This window comes from Solanum tuberosum, unplaced genomic scaffold (assembly GCF_000226075.1).
Source record: "Solanum tuberosum cultivar DM 1-3 516 R44 unplaced genomic scaffold, SolTub_3.0 scf00312, whole genome shotgun sequence".
Classification (NCBI taxonomy): Eukaryota; Viridiplantae; Streptophyta; class Magnoliopsida; order Solanales; family Solanaceae; genus Solanum; species Solanum tuberosum.
In genome coordinates this window covers 187,095-206,835 of record NW_006239237.1, presented here as the reverse complement: position 1 = coordinate 206,835, position 19,741 = coordinate 187,095, and the positions used below count along the sequence as shown (strand labels likewise).

The 19,741-nt window shown below is 33.1% G+C and overlaps 2 protein-coding genes across 3 annotated transcripts; both read right to left on the bottom strand.

Moving 5' to 3' along the window:
• Positions 1-1,701: 1,701 nt before the first annotated feature.
• LOC102604463 (polyadenylate-binding protein-interacting protein 9-like) lies at positions 1,702-9,717 on the bottom strand. The gene is made up of 10 exons (XM_006359958.2): positions 9,008-9,717; positions 7,785-7,895; positions 7,647-7,691; positions 6,322-6,394; positions 5,853-5,965; positions 5,649-5,708; positions 5,093-5,140; positions 4,941-5,009; positions 3,102-3,163; positions 1,702-2,063 (listed from the first exon to the last, which is right to left on the bottom strand). Exons 1-10 carry the CDS (start codon positions 9,302-9,304, stop codon positions 2,006-2,008), a joined length of 936 nt encoding a protein of 311 aa, XP_006360020.1. The 5' UTR covers positions 9,305-9,717; the 3' UTR covers positions 1,702-2,005.
• Positions 9,718-12,971: 3,254 nt separating this feature from the next.
• On the bottom strand, positions 12,972-17,977 carry LOC102604120 (peroxisomal (S)-2-hydroxy-acid oxidase GLO1-like). 2 transcript variants are annotated; one of them, XM_006359957.1, is made up of 12 exons: positions 17,903-17,977; positions 17,197-17,364; positions 16,384-16,508; positions 16,007-16,053; positions 15,761-15,838; positions 15,548-15,672; positions 15,383-15,449; positions 15,234-15,296; positions 14,770-14,839; positions 14,346-14,446; positions 14,126-14,230; positions 12,972-13,474 (listed from the first exon to the last, which is right to left on the bottom strand). In XM_006359957.1, the coding sequence occupies exons 2-12, from the start codon at positions 17,334-17,336 to the stop codon at positions 13,280-13,282; spliced, it is 1,116 nt and encodes a 371-aa protein (XP_006360019.1). In that variant the 5' UTR covers positions 17,337-17,364; positions 17,903-17,977; the 3' UTR covers positions 12,972-13,279. The 2 variants fall into 2 exon arrangements, with proteins under 2 accessions (XP_006360019.1, XP_015170141.1); XM_015314655.1 differs by lacking the exon at positions 17,903-17,977 and adding an exon at positions 17,807-17,882 and having other exon boundaries at positions 13,230-13,474.
• Positions 17,978-19,741: the final 1,764 nt, after the last annotated feature.

Sequence of the window (19,741 nt, the reverse complement as noted above, 5' to 3'; positions counted from 1 at the left end):
TTAAAAGTCATCATCTAATTATTATACTTGAAATAATGTTCAAACCAGCAAGGGTGATAGTGAAGTGATAAATACTCCTTCATCTTTTAACTAGAGGTATTAGGTTCGAAATTTTGAATCCTCCTGAATAAGGAGTCGTCTTTGTGAGGAAGCGTTTTACCTTCAATGTGAAACTTTTCAATGCGAAATCAAATTTAATTAGACTCTAACATTGATATCATATGAATTCAAATTTAATTAAACTCTAATATAAATATCGAACACCGAGTGAAAACCAAAATAATAATGTTCAAGCCTATTGTTGAGTTTTGAAGGTTTGAACATTTGAAATAATTTAACATACCATCTCATTTTATTTTGACTAGAAGTCTTGACCAATATCATCAATCAATTAAAAGGACAAATTATTGTACTTCAATTACGTACTTAAATTACGGCTAAATGAAACTTGTGCTTGCAAATTATACACGTCATTTTAATTTTCGTTTAGTTTTAGCGTTGCACCACAATCCAGATTGGTACGTTATTGAATTTGTCAACTTTGTTGATTAATTTAAAGTTCACAAAAAAAAGGGTCAACAACGTTGTGTTACAGTCCTCTTAATTAATATTATTATTAAAATGAAAAACTTGTCAATATAGTGTTTCACAAAGTCATGTTTCTATTATGCTTCGTCGAAAAAATCACAACTTGTTCAATATAAAATGATGTTTGTGCCTTTACAAAAACGTCGCAAGATAAGCGAACACATGTTGTTCAAATTCATCTTTTCTCTTGATATCTATTGAGAAAAAAATAACTCTTTAATTTTTCATTCACACCGCACAAACTTAATGATTGCTATTTTGGTCAAACATTTCACACCATTCTAACTAAAATTAGAATAGAACATTGACTGAAATTGTACGAGACTCTATTTTATGAGATTTTGACAAGTTAATGATAGTAGATTATTGAAAGGAACCTTGAAGCATCAGTAAAATTATTTTTGTATAACTTATAGGTTATAGATTCAAACCATAAAAGCAATCACTTATATTTGCACGAGAATAAGTCATCTACATCACACCCTTTGAATGCGATCCTTCTCTGAATCTCCCGTAAACCTGAAATACTTTGTACACCGAGCTATCCTACCCAATAGTCAATTACTGTTGATTATTCTATCCGCAAATCAAGACAGAAAGAAGAATATATATATATATATATACTTTATTCAAAATTAAAACATAATTTTTTAAATTTGTTTAGTGTTCTTTCCATCATGTTGATTTTCCAACTATTTTGGTACTTTTTCTACTATAATTTATACAACACATAATTTGTGAACCTCAATTAATCCACTAAATATTTGTTATTTTTCATTTACAGACGTACTGATAATTTTATCTACAAAAACTCATACAAATAATAGAACTTACAATGATAAATATTTTAAAATGAATTTGTAATTAAGATATTTTGATGGAATTTAGGTGCAAATATGTCAATTTGCAACAGTATTTTATTTAATAAAAATGATAAATAAGTGTAACGAGAGGTGTTGCGATAAAATCAAAATAAGAGAGATAATCGTAATATCAGAAGGATGCTCACAAAGCTACATTCACCACCAAACAACAAGATATTCAAAAGGGTATATTCCCGCCGAAGACCAAAACCTGATATTTAAGTAGAAAAGGGTAGAGGGTGACCCACGATTCACCAAGTTTCAAGCCAATGGCCCTCGGGAATTTCTCAGTTATCGGTAAAAGATTCAAAACAGTATAAAACTAACTGTAGTAAATGTAGGGACATTACCATTAACACACTAGCAAAAGCAAAGGTCAATAGACATGTCCAGAAGCACAAAAAAAAAAAGTACTATTAGAATTGGCAAGGTAAAGTAGAAGATGGACATTAAAGAAACATTCGTTTCGCCTTTTCCCATTTTGACCTCAACGTCTTACAAGAGAGCTTGCGCCGTTCTCTTCTCTTTCAAGAACTTGAGTTTCCGAGCATCGCCTAATGCATTGCAGGGCCGGAAACCCGTGGCCTCACGGGTGTCTTCGAAGGACTCACCCTACAACATTAGCAAAGTTGTAAAGTAAGAAGTCATATGCATTGGATATATTGAAATACCTCGTGGGAGAAAACAAAGACGCTTCAAGAATCGCCTCAAATACAAAAGTTACAAGCCAGATTATGGCAACAGAACAAATATGACCCTTTTTCGTATAAAAGCATCTGCGTGCAGCACCCTCGCGTTTTCTCCAATTCATACATTTGACACTAATAATCACTTGGTATACTATGAGCTAATGATTACAAAAGTATTCTTGGGGCTCCAACATGTTTCAACTCCAACAATAATCTTTTTAAAATGCCTAACATGTTGATTACGTTTACATAAGATCCTGCCACATTGTATTCTAATCTATGTTTGCGCGGACTCTCTGGAATGTTGCCGTACCCGTGTCGGATCCTCCTAAAAAAATACTTTTGGAGGATCCGACACGCGCTAGTTGACATTTTTTAAGGGTCCGAGCAACATAGATTCTAATTATTATTAGAATAGAGATAAGGATTTAGTTGCATAGTTTAGTCATATCTTGTTCAAATTAAGTTACACACATGTATTTAGATAGATTACAACTTAAAGATGCTATCACTTAATAGTGCTTTTTATTCGATGCATATAGGAAAAGAACGTCTTTAACTAACTACAACTTAATCTATGGAATTCAATATTGCAATTATATATATTAACCCTGAAACATGGAACCAGCAACTAGTCACATTTCCTCGTTTCAGCCTATCTGATATAGACTCTAGCCAAAGCATGCAATGTGCAGACCTTTTAAAACGTAAGCATGATTTTGTAGTTTTATTTCAGACGACAGAGGGGGAAAGCATGGACAGAGATAATAATGATGATTCTCGACAGGGAGAAGACAGTTGTTGCGGTTTGAAGGGGAGGACTTAAAAATGCATAATTCTGGTGCCTTAAACTATTCAAAAATGCCGATAGTAGAAAGATGCAACAAGAGAAGAACAAAAATGCATTCACGAGGGAAAAAGTTGGTGTGGACCAGAGGACGCAACTTCTAAATAAGCTTACCTGATAGGTTGGGAGCCCAACATCTCACCACAAAGATCTAATGCCAAAATTGCACTCTCGGCCTGCACAATTTTCAAGTATGAGTTTGATTGCGATGATTGCTCCACCGTTAGAGCGATTTGTCTTAAATGAAATTACAGTGAAGACTCATTTCCAGTTTGTTCTTTCTCCTTTTCACCCTATATAGACTAACAGGACAATTGAAAATTTTACAACAAAAAGAGGATATATAGCAGTTTTGAAAAAGACAATTCTCGAAAAGAGAATAGAGTTAAAACTGGGAAAGTGCTTAAAAGAAGGGGGGGAGTTCAAAACAGAAATAATGAGGTTTTGTATCTTTTTTTTTGGTAAGTAATGAAGTTTTGCATCTTGTTTTGTGGAAAACTGATGGGCATTATATAGTTGTCTCTTTCACCAAACTTTTCCGAAAACCAAAAAAATAATAATTGGAAAAGCCCTCTCAAATCAAACAGCAAAGAGCTTCCTCTCCTAAATTGTGCCCCGTGGGTAAGGGGCACCAAAGAAATAATGAGAAGTACATTAAAAGCGCTAAAAGTTAATGGTGACATGACATTACGAGAATCCCATGAAGGAAAGCGGAAGGTTACATTAGTATCTTGGGAACAGGTGTGCTTTCCTAAGAACTGGAATGTCACTTTTGTTGGGAAACTACTATAGGAATTAGTAGAACACAAAACTTCACTTTGGGTCAAGTGGGTGCATGGCATGTACATAAAAGACAATTCTAATATTTGGACACATCAAGCTCCTCAAGACTCTAGTTGGTATTGGAAAAAGCTCAATGAGCTAAAGGAGGAAATAAATGAAGACGTGATACCACCACGGAAAATACAACCTTACTGCTGGAGGAAACTACTTGATAACTAGTAGTTACATTGCTATCACTTCTAAAAAATCACTATTTTCCCACTGAAAAATGTTCAGTGGCTATTCCCTATATATTTGATTGAATCGGTGAGAAAAGAAAAAATAGTAATGTTTTCATACGAAAAAATTAGGAAGCTTCCCACTATTTCAGTGAGAATCTGTTTCCGACCAAGCATTTTCCCAGTGAGTGACTGGTTCAGTGGAAAATATGAGTGAAAATCATATTTCATAGCACAAATTTCCCACTGACTTGCGGAGGAAAAAACCTTTGTTTCTAGTAGTGTATCCTTGGGTAACAAAGAAAACTGGACACTGCTAAACTTATATGGACTGCTGTAGCACACCTAGACACAGGTTTATACTATGAAAGGTTTAGCACAATCTTCAAAAGAGTAACTGTTCATAGCGAGGTTGTTCTTACATGGATTAAGATAGAAAGGATAGATATACTTAAGGTGTCTTGGAAGGCTCATAGATGTAGAGGATTTTTGCATTCAATACTGTGTAATTAGATGATGCTTCTGAGGCTTAACTCCCATTGCCTGGTTGATGTGGGATTAGGTGCTCTTTAGGTGTTTGCTTTTATTGTTGTCAATGGTAATATTCACAGCTGTTACCAAAAAAGAAATGCAAGATAGAGAGAGATGGAGACAGAGAGAAGTCTACTTGGGGTGGACATAAGCCTTTTCGGCTATTGAAAAGACTTGGTTTGGAAATGGGATATTCACATGTTCTTGTCTGTTCTCTATTGGACATTGCCTTCATTAAGGTCCCGTTTGGACTTTAAAAAAAATTCCTTTTTCTCAAAGTGTATTTTCAAATTAATGTATGGTTAATAAAAGTTACTATTTTCCAACTTGGGTTTGCCTTGAACTGAAAGGTGCGGAAGGACAAGGTTCGTGTAGAGGGGACAAAGCTAAAAAGATGAACATCTCGGAAGAAACAACATACCATAACAAATTCAACAAAACCGATACGGGTAGAGTGCACTTGATCCCCCAAAAGCCTCAGACGAGAAACCTGCAAAGGAAGAATTATCATTCAGCTTCACCTCTCAAGTCAAGATTCACATTGTATTGAGAGATTTTGAACATCATACTGACCACACCGCATCTTGTCTCAAAAAAGAATTTGACATCAGCTTGAGAAACCTGTTGATCATAGAGTACATTTATTTCTGAAATATAAAACGAAACAGCAAGCAGTGTTATCAAAAGAAAAAAGCGCAAAAAAGAGCTCTAAGGTCTGTTGGGGCTTTAAGAGCAAAGCACAAATAAAGAATGGGCTTTAATGAAAAAAGGCACAAATGGAGAAAAAATATGAATATAGATGTTAAGTCCTAGACAAATAATTATAAGCACGAATAACAAATATATGGACAACGAAATTGGAAAAAAATAACAGTCTAGTGAAACATCAATGGTTTTAATGTATCCTCTTCATGAAATGCCCATTGGCTAGAAAAAGTATGACTTAGAGCCTTGATGACGATACTAAAACACACATTAAGTGAGGCAAAGCGCTCAACATGTTTTGAGGCCACAAGCCAGGGAATACAATAACTGGTGCGTGCACAAGCTACAAAAATATCCAATAGAAAGATGCCGTCAAGAAAAAACATGGTTTTTTTTAGAAGATTTCAAACATGAAACACCATACCATCTTATCGATATTTGTACAATAGACTGTCCTAGCACACATTTCACGCTCATCCTCTGACTGCATATAAATCAAAACAACACGTCAGCTGACAAGAAAGCAATTAGTTGTCCTCGACTCCACAAGGATGAGATAGAACCATAAGCAAATATTTGAGTAATATTCTCCAGATACAGCACAATGAAATGCCAAAAATTTGCATACCCTTGGAAGGAATGTAGGATTCACAGGTAGAATAGCGGTTTTTGAAGGTAGAACCTTGAGTTGGGAGAAACCTAAAATTGTTCCACAAAGACAAAGCGACGCTTTTGCAGAATCTGTTCAGAATGATTCCAAATGACATTATTAGTTTCAACTGTTCAGCAAACTTAAGAATTTCAGCCAAAACACACTACTCCCTCCGTCCCAATTTTAGGTAGCAGTTTTACTGGACACAAAATTTAAGAAATATGGGAAGACTTTGTAATGTTCAAAAACTACCCTTAAAATAAATGAATTATTAAATAGAAGAGTACACCTTCTGTGGACTTTTTGCCAAATAAGTAGGACCCAATATGGGAAAAATGTTGATGGAATCATTAAATATTTGCCAAATAAGGAAATGTGTAATTCTTATTGGGACCGACTAAAAAAGAAAGTGTGTCACAAAAATTGTGACAGGGGGAGTACTTACATTCATCAGCGAACTCAACAAAAGCAAAGCGAAGGCGGGAGTGTGGATCACCACAAACTCGGCAGTCCACGACCTGCAAATAAGCACCACCAAAATGAAAACAACAACTCTTACACTCTTTAATAGAGTAACACATCAAGAAGTTGTACGAAGACAGTCTACTTTCGGAAACATTCTAACTAAGTCATTGCAAAAGGAAAACTAAGATGACAAACGGGAACATAAACATCATTACTTCATTTAACATTTACCCACACATTGCAGCCCCAACACACACACATCAAATCTATGCCCTTCTGCACCTATCAAACATCTGTCCCAATAGTAAATAGTTTAAATGAGTGTATGGAAATGTCAATTCTCATTAAAGGAACCTGGAAAGGACAAAGCATGAGGCGTAGATCCCAACTTTTAAGGCAAAAATGCTACACCCAGAGAACCCAAGCATGCAGGTCCCACCATGGACCAAACTGCACGCTCTTGAGTGTGATGATGGAAGTTAGGAGACAACAGGAACCAATAACCCAAGTTCCTCTATACTGAACCATAGGGGGGATGATTTGAAAAGTGTAAGTCTTTGCATACATATATTCTTGTATGCTTAACACAAATAAGCATGAGGGCTAGTCCCCTTTTGTCAAAGGCATCTTCACAAAAGTGAAGTGGCGCATAATTCAAATTGCTAAAAGGAGATGATTTCTGCCAATGGGGACTGGAGATTGCTGGAGACTGAAGACATATATCTTTTTTTGATAAAGGACTGAAGACATATATCTCTTTTTTGGTGAAATTCAAAAGATCAACAGTTAATAATAAAGTTCACAGAGGTATCTTAAATTAATGAGGGGGCTCAAGCAGTGGTTCAAGTCGATAAGCGAGGAGACCATTCTCACCAAAGCTCAAGTATTTACTTTTCTATTTAGAGAACAACGTCACGGGGCTAACATGGATCCACTCAAGGACCTACTGATTTAGGTAAATAGCTAATGTGTTCTCCGACTGGAGAGGTATTTTTTTTTGGACAAACTGTGTGCTTCTCAAAAAAGTCGGAAGAAATGCACAGGATTTAAAATGAAAAAATATACATATAAATATAACCGTCTGGCTGCTTTTTCTTTATGTTATGCTTAGAGGAGTAATCTACCATAGTCAATTTACAGGCAATCCAAGTTAGCGTGGATGGTGCAGCTTTATACAAAGTATCAGAAATGGAAGGTAATTACTTGTTTCTTGCTTTCTCAAGTTATTAAAAGAAGCATGCACGTAAGAACTCAAATATCTAATATGATGATTCAATCAATGTTCAGAAGGGCGTAGTGACTTACTTGTCCATATGCACTAAATAGCGCAGCAAGCTGCTCTTCCGTGATCTATATTTAAGGTAAAAGGCAAAATAAGAAAAACTACATAAATACTAATATATAACATCATATATAATTCAACAATTGTAGATCATTACATACATTGATATCAAGGTCGGAAACATAGACTGTTCGCCTAATGCTATCTTCTCTTTGAGCTCTAAAAGATCTACTGTGCATTCTCCTTCTGCTTTGGTTAAAGTTGTTTCCTCTCTGTGAAAAAATAAATGTGAGACAAAAGAAAGGAATTTCACCACACAAGAAAGCATGACAAACCCAATCACTTGAGATGGTTGTTCATGATTCAGATTGGTCATTAAGACATTAAACAAGACCAAAAATTGAGCTACACGATGCCATAGTAAATTAAAAATGTCAAGTAGGTAAAATTGTAAGTGGTTTTCCACTAGTAGGCTAGTAGCATCGCTGTCACTAGGCTATAATGCACGTTTTCATTTGAATGTAAGCAAATTTGATGATCTGACCAGAGCGTTAGAGTTGCCGTATGTGAAATAACAAATTATCCCTTTATATCTCATCCATATATAGCAAAAGTTATGTTTAGTATCACAAAACAACCAATGTAATGAAATCAAACAGCTAGCACATGCACATTAAACGACAAATTCCACGATATCCACTAACATGATCCAATGTAATGAAATGGCATAACTAGCGCGTGCTTAGATGGTACTCATACACTCAAACCAGCTAAGCAAACCAAAGGAATTGATCCCATTTAACTAACTTAATGCCAATTTTCTGTTTTTAACACATGGGCCTGGTTTCTAAATTCAGTTCGATCGGAAGCCCTTGAAAAATGATTAATGCCGAAATGCATTTGGACCGTTGCAACAACTTAAAGTGGAAACTAATCATTTAAAATCCTCACAGGATCAATAGTTACCCAAAATACATGGAATGTCCAAACAAACACATTTCTTACCAAAAAAAATATGAACATATCTCAAACAAGCATGAAAATAACAGTTACATTTCCCTCAATACCAGCTATTACCGGCAGTCCGGCACAAACTAATGTACACACACACAATTTCGACAAAATTCAACACGGATACTTTAAGCCAAGTTCAGTCATGAGAAAAAAACCTTAAAACAGACTAGCAACATCAAAATAGCAACTATTCCAAGTAATCATCCAATTAACAATTGTTTAGTCATGAAAACAGACCTCAAAACAGACTATATCAACATCAAAATTGCAATTATTCCAATTAATCATCCAACTAACAATTATTCAGTCATCAAAAAGAGCTTAAAATACACAAAAACAACAAAATAAGATCTCAAAATATTAACAATACCCTTCTGTTATTTCTGAAACCATCACCTCCCATATTCATCTTATCAGCTGTCACAAAATTGTTGAAAATTATCTGATCACGATTATATGAAGAAGGAACAAATTCCTTAGCCATTGGATTCAGCTTCAGATTATTCAACATATGAACAACAATATCTTGCATTTCATACTCCGATTTTCCATTCGACACCACATCAGACTCTTCAACAACACCATTAACTACAGATTCAGACTTCACATTTGGCACAACAACCTCAATAACATCAATTTCATCACACCCTTTTGCACCAGCCGCCATTGAAACAAAAAAAAACTCAACTTTTAACAAGAAAACAGATAAAAAGAGGAATTCTTGATTCCAATAAATTAAAGATCAGATTTTTACAGCAAAAATCTAATCTTTACACAACCCCAATATAGAAATATGTAAAATTAAATATGGGTATAGATCAAAAACTCAAATCTGTAATCTGAAATTGAATTATTTTAGAGCAAAATGTGTTCAAGAAAAGCTTATTGATCGAGACCCATTTGGGGAATCAAAAGAAAATGATGAGTGAAAGAGAAGACAGGACACAGAAAGAGAGAGCTAAGAAGGGGTTTTTGACAAATTTGATCAAATGGTTGAGTAATGGATTTTGGTGGTGTGGTTTATCAAGAAAACAACATGTGGCTTTGGGCTTTGGCCTATTGCAAATTGCAACTCTTTTGTGGCATTGTGTATTGGGTACACATATCAAGGAAGGGAATTGTAGAAAAAGAAAAAAAAATTATTTTTTTTATAATCGTGGTGTGCGAATTAACCTGTACGTAACAACATCAATCAAGTAGTCCGTCGGACTAATCACTAAGTAAATGTAATAAAGACAATATTTATGCAGATATTATCTCTATCTTAAAAGATACCTCTTATCATATGTGGAGAATGGAGACCATTTATATGCACTTCAACCAATTTTATATCGTTTATCGAATCAGATCAAATTAAGAAACTTATTATAAAGATAAATTTTTGATTCGTGAATCTACATATTATCAACCCACTTCATTAGCTACCTATTACATCCTTTGGTGCATAGGAACAAACATTTGTATGCTACAAAATTATAATATATTTTTTACGTTGATTTATATCACAAAATAAGATGTTTTTTTTTGTGAAAAATATAAAATGAAATATAATTTTATAAATGAATATAAAATCATTTGATTCTTTACTTTTTTTAGAAAAAATATTTTCCACAATATCAAATACATTAATCTAATAATAGTTGTCAATTAGGAATAACATAACACATAGATAGAACGTACAATTGAACACCTCAATTTTCATTTGTGATTATTTAGGCATTTTAACTTTACATACATGTGTCTTGCGAACACTTAACTTTGAGAATGGATATTTAAACATTTTTTTAAGATTATGAGTTATAAATGTGCATTCTTAAAGTTAAAATGTTTACAGAGTCAACTCAAATCAAATTAAGATATTAAAATTTGTATTTTTAAAATTGAATATTTAATTATCGTTTGAGACTTAATTAAAATATTTATGTATGTATTATGTCATTATATTGACAACTAAAATTCCTATGTATTCCTCATAGATTAGTATAGTAAAACAAGTGGTTTTACACTAGGACAAGAATATATGTACCTATCTTTGTATAATTTCTTACTTTTTGCAAGAATATTTTTAAAATGAGTAAAATGCCTAGGGAATGGTGCACCATTATAATCATCAAATACACTCACTTTCACTCCCCCCACCGTATTTTTTTCCACCGCGTTCAATATTTCACGTTGAAGTTCGACTAAATTCGAATTTACATAAAAAAGTCTCACATTAAAGATTTAACGCTTCTAAGAAGACTCAAATCTAAAACCTCTTAATTAAGGATAAAAGTACTTTACCACTCTCTGCCATAATCTCTATATGCATTGCTCTATAGCTTAGTAATTGGTCCACAATGTACTTTTTGTTTCATCTATTGCCAAACATAAAGATAAAATAATAATAATTAAAAAGAATAAAAAGATCGTCTGATTTTGTAGTCTTTTATAAATTTATTTTTGATAAAAGAATAGTATGAAAATAATATACGGAAAATCTGAAAAGATCTTTTTTCTACTAAATTTCGTAAGTTCCCATATAAGACAATTTTCTCAAAGGAAAATAAGTTGGTTAAGGATTTTAATACAACTTCTTTGATGAAAATATGGATAATAAGTTTTATAAATGATATTTCATGATGAGCATCTCCTCCCTATTTCGACACCCCTATTGATTGCGACTCACACACACTCCCACCCCACCACATTTAATTTGTGACTATTTAATCACTTTATTGGACATATGTGTCTTTCGTGAATATCTTAATTTTAAAATTGTGTAATTAGATGTCTTTTAAGAGGATACACTCTAGATATGCATTCTCTTATGCAACTAACTTAAATCGAATTAAGATATCCAAATATGTTAGATGAATATTTAGTTGTCAATTAAGACTAAATCAAAATATTTAAAAAGTGTTTTATTTTCAAAAATAAGATTTCCCAATATAAGTTTAAATTTAGTTTATTTACTACACGATATCAAATATCGAATGGAAAAAAAGAAAACGGCAACCTCATTTCTATTGTTGATCTCTCTCTATATATAGAGAGAGAGATAAAAGAAGAAAATAACATTAAAGGATGTATTGTATATATTCTTTGACTTTTTTTCACATAAATTAAATATTGAATGGAGTCATAAATGTGCAGATTTTCTGATAAATAAAAATTATAAATATGAAAAAGATTTGCTAATTTGAGAAAGTAATTTTAAGAAAATGATTTTCTTTTATGTTCACGACAACTAATTTAAGTGAAATAACTTAGAGATAAAGTTGGATTTAAGTACTACGACTTCTGAATTGAGAGAGTTAATGATTTTGAAATGTATGTATAATGGTATTTAGTTTTTAATTGTATGTTTAAAGGTATTCGATTTTTACCTCTGAAAATTTAAAATGTATGTCTAATGGTATTCGGTATGGTATGCTAATGGTATAATAATTTTAAAAATCGAATATTGAAATTATGATACCAAAATTTCAAATACCGTATCATACCATACCATGCCCACCCCTACTTGTTATACATCAATTTCATAGCCTAATTACCAAACAAAATTAAAGACCATTTAACTATGTTCTTTAAAAAGGCATTTAACTTCCACCCCTTTTGGCTACAATTAGGCAAAAATGTAGAAATGTATCAATTTTCAAATCTTATACATGTTGATAAAAACTGGTTCTTTAATTTCTATACAGATTAGATTACTTAGTTCCTCTTCTTTCTTTATTTCTTCATCCGATCCGATCTTCGGTATTCATTTTAGGCTTTGATTAATCCGAATTAATGCCAATAAATCCCACTTTGGGAGGTAAACTCCCAAAGCTCGAATATATACTTATGGATATCAATTTTGACCAATATTTTAAAATATATTTTTCATCATACTGACATGACAAGAATTTCAGTTTATCATACTTTTATATAGTTTTTCAATATCAGAACTTTAATTTTGAAATATTGAAAATTGATCTAATCCAACTAGCATTGAAGTTTAGTCACATTGACTTTCGATAAGCAATAAATTGAGACAAAGGGAGTATGCCCCATGCCTCATATTGATGATCTATTTGACCAGCTTCAGAGTATCACAGTGTTTTCTAAGATTAATTTGAAATCCGATTACCATCAGTTGAGGATTAGGATAGCGGACATCCATAAGATCGCATTTAGGACTCGATGCAACTTATAATGGACTTTTTCCGTAGTGTTTAAATTTTATACATAATCAGGTGTCCAAATGATATCTACAGCCTACATGTTAGGTGCTACAACATGTAAAGATAATCCAATAATATAAAAATTACTTACACCGACGATGTATATTACTTAAACTCTAATCAATATATACCACAAAAAACAGAGATTCTTATTAAGAAAATAATGATCAGAGAATACCCAATGGAAGCATCTCTAGCAATTTATCAGAAATATACATACCAGTTTACATAATGCAAACTCATCACACAAAAGTAAATTTTCCAATGAAAGATAGATAAGTTATTCAGAACATATAAATAAGAGCAACTCGATGAACTAAGCTTCCACTATGCGCAGAGTCCGAAGAAGGGCTAGATCACAAGGGGCATTCAGAACATAAATGGAAACTAACATTTTGCCTTGGTGAAACAACTTAACACCAAAGGTCTTATGTTTATAACCTTGACACGGGAAGAGAAGCCCGCGGAGTCTCCCAATCAGTCATGACATGGTTACGCGTAATCTCCTTCAGTGAACGACAGCCACTCAAGGCCATAGTTAGCTCAAACTCGTCGCGTATCATCTGCAGTGCTTTCTTGACACCAGCTTCTCCATCAGCAGCCAATGACCAAATGATTGGTCGCCCAATCTGCAGAGGCGATCACAAACGTCATTACAAGAATAATATGTCATAAACAGAAGTATATATGTCCCCTTTTCCGAAAACCTGGCCTTATATACAGGGGCAGACTAGCGTCTAGCTTAGAAGTTATATGTGAATTCACGTGAATCCAGTAATTTTTTCCCAAACATTGTATACCTGTTAAAAATGTCACTAAATATTTGACAGTGAAACATATTATTACTGTATATTAACTTGAGGTCGTTGTAGGACCTCCTAAACTTCAAATTCTGAATCAACCTCTTGCTAAGTATATATATACAATCCGTTGCAAGATTGTCACAAGTTGAATTGTGGAAGTGACTTCTATTGAAATGCTAAGTTAGACTTCCGGTGGACATGTCATTATTGATGGAATGTCACATTCTGTTGCATCACAAAGATAGACGAGCTACACAATCACTTCCAGAATGATCGTAAAGTGAGGCGGATCTAAGATTTAAACTTGAGGCGTTCAACCTTAAGTTTGCATTGACTCATTGTACTTTTGAAAATTATGAGTCTGTAATTTAATATTTGTTGAAAATTTAGTTATTTTTTCATGTATAATATTCCGTGTCGAAAATACTGGATTCAGTTGAGTCCAAAAGATTGAGGTTTGTGTTATGTTGTACTTACAAACACGCCTGATGCACCAAGCGCCAGAGCTTTAAAGACATCTGTTCCACGACGAACGCCTCCATCCAGGAACACGGGGATACGGCCTTGTACAGCTTTCACAACCTATATATTCATATGAAAGCAATGCATGTCAGGAAGAATGTACAAGGTTTTTACTAGACAGACGAGGCGAGAGGAACCAAAACAAGAATCAGTAAGCTAGAAACAAGTTAGATACCTCTTCAAGAGCCATAATTGTGGCAGGGACATAGTCAAGTTGGCGAGCACCGTGGTTCGATACAATGATACCAGCTGCTCCAGACTGAACTGCAATCTTAGCTGCAGATCCAAAGTAAAAAGTGTTTCACCACTAATATGCACAAGTATTGAACTGAATAATGTGAGGAGAAATTATTAAGAGTGATATGATAGGTGCACTAAGCTCCCGCTATGCGTAGGGTCCAGGGAAGGGACAGACCACAAGGGTCTATTGTACGCAACCTTACCCTGCATTTCTGCAAGAGGTTGTTTCCACAGCTCAAACCCGTGACTTCTTGGTTCCGTGATAACAACTTTACCAGTTATGCCAAGGCACCCATTCAATTCATTGAATTAATTCATTATAAAAATATCGAAGGAAAGAAAAATCGTTCTTTGCTTACCATCCTCAGCTGTAATTACACCCTTTACCAGGATTGGCAGTGAAGTAATTGTCTGTAGCCACTGAACATCCTGTCCATATTCAAAAAGAAATTGTTCATATCTGATTGAGGTTCATTTTAAAGCACGTTACAGTGACAGTAATTTAAACCGACATGCAAGTTTCATAATTACTCCCTCGGATCCCAATTTATGTGATGCATTTTGACTTTGCACGGAGTTAAAGAACGGAAAGACAGACTTGTGAAACTTGTGATTTAGAATAAGTCATAGATATGATGTGGCTATAAATCATCATCTTACCGTGAAATGAGAAGTTTAAAGTTAAATTGTTCTAAAATAGAAACATATCGTTCTTTGTAGGACAGGAAAATGCATCACACATACTGAGCTACATAAGACTCGAGAAGACAGCAAAACAGTAAAATGGTTTATGTAGGTTGAGATGCTAAGGAAGTTAATGTACCTTCCAACTCAATGATCGATCAACTTGTCCCGCGACATATGAAGCCAATCCGGAGTCCTCAGCCTGCAAACAGAGTTTTGTTAAGAAGACACATGAAAATTGTAGAAAATTATTTAGAACAACGGGTACGTTCCGTTCTGTTCACTCACTTTGTTCAGCTTGCCAATGTCCAGTCCTTCAAAGTTCTTCAGTGACAAATGTGGTGGCAAATTAAATCTGCAAAGGACGGAGAGTTTATTAACTTGTGGAGCTTCATCTTAAGCGCCTTAGCTAACAAGACAGGTAATATAATTACACGCGATTGGAATATGCACCTGTTCTTAATATCAGCTTCTCTACGTCCCAATCTCGGGGTATCAACTGTAAGAGCTATAGCCTTGAAACCTGCCCTTTCAGCTCTTCGCACCAACTGAATTGTTACATTTCTGTCCTTATAGACCTGGATTTTCGATGCAATAGATATGTTTTAAAGTAGTAACATGATTGTATAGTTCGGATAAGTCTTTTAACTACAATTTCATGCTTACATAGAGCTGGAAAAAACGGGTGCCAGGTCCTGTTGAAGCAACCTCCTCGACACTTGAAGTTCCCCAAGACGACAGTGTCTGCAATACGAATTTGTGAGACACATGAAAGAAAAAAAAATGGTCACAGACTAAATTTTAAGACTCCAAATTTCATTTTCAACATTCATCCCATCTGTTAAAGTCCATCAAGTCCGTATTCATTGTCATTAGTTCAAAGTTATACTTGACAGGCCACAACAGACTAACCATAATTGTTCCTGCTGCCGATGCTGCTCTTGCTATAGCATACTCACCTACACATAATCAACCAAAATGATTAAGTCATTTTTGACACAATTAAAACACTTAAAAAGAGATTTTTGACATTATACAATGCGTGCACGAACATAGACAAAATGATTAAATCAAGCATGATCCACAACTTCTCTCAAGCAGATAGATGTTCAAAGCCATTACAGAATATACAGCATTTTAAATGCAACAACATATATATCAAACGTCTGATTCATATTTGCCATACGTCTTACATGAAATAGTCCAAACACTTCCAGTTTTTTTTTGTTAAAAGAACTTATATCGCGACATTAGTCAAGGATTAAAATATGAGGAGAGTCAAGGTATACCATCAGGATGAGCCATTTTCTGCATAGCTGTTGGTGCAACCATGATAGGCATTGAGATATTGAAACCGAGCACGGTTGTGCTCAAGTCAATCTTGCTTACATCAATAAGAATACGGGGCCTAAACCTGCATAAACAGAGAAAGAATAGCTTATGACTATAACACATATGACTTTATCCACTATAACAATAAAGTCACAATACTGTTTTTTCGCCATATTAAAGTATCCCAACTTTATCCGCTATAACAGTAAGGTAACACAAAACTTTATTCACTATAACAACAAAGTTCGAAACTTTTACCCACTATGGTAGTAAAATCCCTGAACTTTACTCACTTTAACAACAACAGGTAAAGTTCAGTTACTTCAATATTGTAAAAAGTAAGTTAGTTATGTGTGTTGGCGAATGGACTGGTGATTTGCTCATATGGACTTAAGCAATCCTCCCCTCATGAGCTAACTTTTAGAGTTGAGTTAGGCCCCAAGATTCATTTCTTTATCATGGTATCAGAGTCAGGTTCAACTTTGTTTGGGCTCCCGATCCACAATCCAGTTGGGATTGGAGGTGTTAGAGTCCCACATTAGTTGGGAAATGTACTAGTGATTTTTTTTTATGGACTTGAGCAATCCGCACCTAATGAGATAGCTTTTGAGTTGATTTAGACCTAAGATCCATTTTTTTACAATGTGACTTTAGTCTTTACTCCAATAGTGATCATTAAGTTCATTGACGATACGTGAAAGTGAAATCTAACTCTGATCTGTTTGTGTAGCAATTTATGACTTAGGACTACGACAGCTAGAACAACTTACAAAATTCTTGAAAAGGCATTTCTGTTCTCAGCCAGAGTCCATTGGTCCTCTGCTCCAGATGCATAGTAGTCATACACCATCTTTGGCAACTTTTGCTTTGCAATTGCTTCAAACTCCATCACATTGGTAATTTCCCCCATATTGTACTTGTTTTACGATATTTAGAAACTACATAAAAAGTACTTCAGTTAAATATCAAAATATTTAAAAGACATACTAAAATAGTAACTGCATCACATAAAATGGGACAACGGAGTAACATATATATAAGATCTATGCTGCTCAAACTCTTCAAAATATCGTCAGATCCTCCAAAAGTAGTGCAATTTTTGAGGATCTAACACGGATGCTGCAACATTTTCTAAGAGTCAGATCAAACATAGGATAAGATAATATTGGATTCACATAATTGAAAGGGAACATGAAATAATGAGAAAGAAATAAGCTTGCAATTTTTTTTAAAAAAAAATTACCACCTCAATAAGATCAAATAAGAACAAAGATAAGTGGTACCAACTATCTATTTTTAACAAAAAAAAAAGAAGTGAAAACATGCATGCAAAAAATGTAGCTCAAAGAGTTATTTTCCGAGGAAGGGTGTTCAACTGACCGCGTTTAAGCCGATTATAAAGTAAACAAAGGATTCCAAGATTTTTTATAAGAAGAAAAAAGAAAGCAAGTGTTTTAAAGGAAGTTAAGAGTAAACCTTTGGAGCAATCCCAAGCAATGAAGAAGAGTAGAACAATAATTGAGGGAATATAATGTTTTTTATTATAAGATAGAGGAAAAGAACCAACATATATATAAATAAAATAAGGGAAAGGGGCCTCATATATCATCAGCTTCGCCGTAAAGAACTAATATACCCCTCGTTATGAAAGTAGCTTATATATACTCCTATTGTTACACAAATTGTTCATATATATATATATCCTTTTTTTCTAACAGAAGTGAAAAAACTAATTTTTATTAATTCTTTTATAAAAAAAAAATAGTCCATGTAGGAGTATATTTGATCCATTTCACACAGTTTCTTTACTTTTTTAATTCAACTGCTAATTTGAATTTTATTATTTTAATGATCAAATTTATATTTTTTTCACTTATTTTCTTATAAAATTTATTATAGACTCCCCAATTATTATTATATTTAACTGATATAAAGACTAAATTACCATATAGCCGCAAACAATTAGCTTTAAATTTTTTTTCTCTTTTCTCATTCACACTTCTTTCTTTTTATTTCTCTTATTTTTACACTAAAGAATGAAAAAAAAATGAAATATGAATAAGAAACTCAAAAGATAATTTATGTGTGAAAAATATAAAATACATGATTTTGTTTTAAATTTAAAAATAAAAATAAAATAATTTAAATTTATTTTTTTTCACTTTTATAACAATAAGGATTTAAACGGTAAAGCGTATATGTGAGTCACTTTATAATTATAAGGGTATATATGAACTATTTTTGTAACAAGAAATATATCAAATGACAATATTAAGGAGTATATCAGGCCCCGTTCCCAATAAATAATTAAGAAAGAAGACAAACGATGTGAGCCCAAAAGAAAGGAGAATCACAAATTGAGGATGAGTATTAAAAAACAAGAACAGATACGTGAATCACTACCAATTGCCTTTTCTTATCATCAATTCAATAATTTCCCAAACTGTTTATCTATTTTTATTTTTAAAACATATTTGGATATATTACATGTTATAGTAACAATTCTATCTATGTGGCATTTTGTCACACACTTATCTGCAATTTCCTTTTCCCCTGTCAATATCTATGTAGAAATAATAAAAAAAAAGGAGTTTTAAGAAGTGTATGATAAGTTAAAGAGACGGGACAAAATATAATATGAAAATATGATAAGATCTATGCAATTTCATCCAATAAATATTTCATATAAAGATTAATTTAATAATTTTTTAAATTTATTTCTAGTAGTTTATGAGTTCTAAAATTTTAGTAAATATACATGATTCAGACTAGGAACATGTTTAGCTTAAGTTAAAAAAATAGCTTTTTAAAAGTATTTTAAAAAAAATCAAACTTTAGTAACTTTTAAGTTAAAAATGAAAAGTAGCAGAGTACCTACTTTAATTTTAACCTTCAACTCTTTTTTTTTTAAAGTCGTTTTAAATTTATTTTAAGTTAATTTTAACTTTATCAAAACACTCTCAAAAGCTAAAAATGACTTAAAAGTAGGGTTGATCTACTTTTAAATCAAACCAAACAAGCTCTAAGTACTAGTTCTAAGTCCGATAACAATAGTTGTGCATCAATTTCAAATAATTTGGAATAGACTTAGCTATATAAATCCTTATAGATTATGTTTATCTATTTAAATGATTGTATTATGAGAATTAATCAAATGATTAGACTATTTTGGTCAATCATGTATATCCTTTAACATATATATTCTTGCTTTAATTTGCAACTATCATAATTAAACTCTTAATATATTTTTGTGACTTTAATCTTACATCATTTTCACCTATTTCATTACAGTAAAAATTATATAACTATCTACAA

Coding starts and splice junctions, on each gene's coding strand:
- LOC102604463 (XM_006359958.2), bottom strand. CDS start 9,304: ATGGCGGCTGGTGCAAAAGGGTGTGATGAAATTGATGTTATTGAGGTT. Junction 7,896..9,007: donor GTTTCAGAAATAACAGAAGG/GTATTGTTAATA, acceptor ATTTTTTCACAG/AGAGGAAACAACTTTAACCA. Junction 5,010..5,092: donor TTGAGACAAGATGCGGTGTG/GTCAGTATGATG, acceptor CTTCCTTTGCAG/GTTTCTCGTCTGAGGCTTTT.
- LOC102604120 (XM_006359957.1), bottom strand. CDS start 17,336: ATGGGGGAAATTACCAATGTGATGGAGTTTGAAGCAATTGCAAAGCAA. Junction 16,509..17,196: donor AATGCCTTTTCAAGAATTTT/GTAAGTTGTTCT, acceptor CTGTTTATGCAG/GTTTAGGCCCCGTATTCTTA. Junction 14,840..15,233: donor ATCGATCATTGAGTTGGAAG/GTACATTAACTT, acceptor GAATATGGACAG/GATGTTCAGTGGCTACAGAC.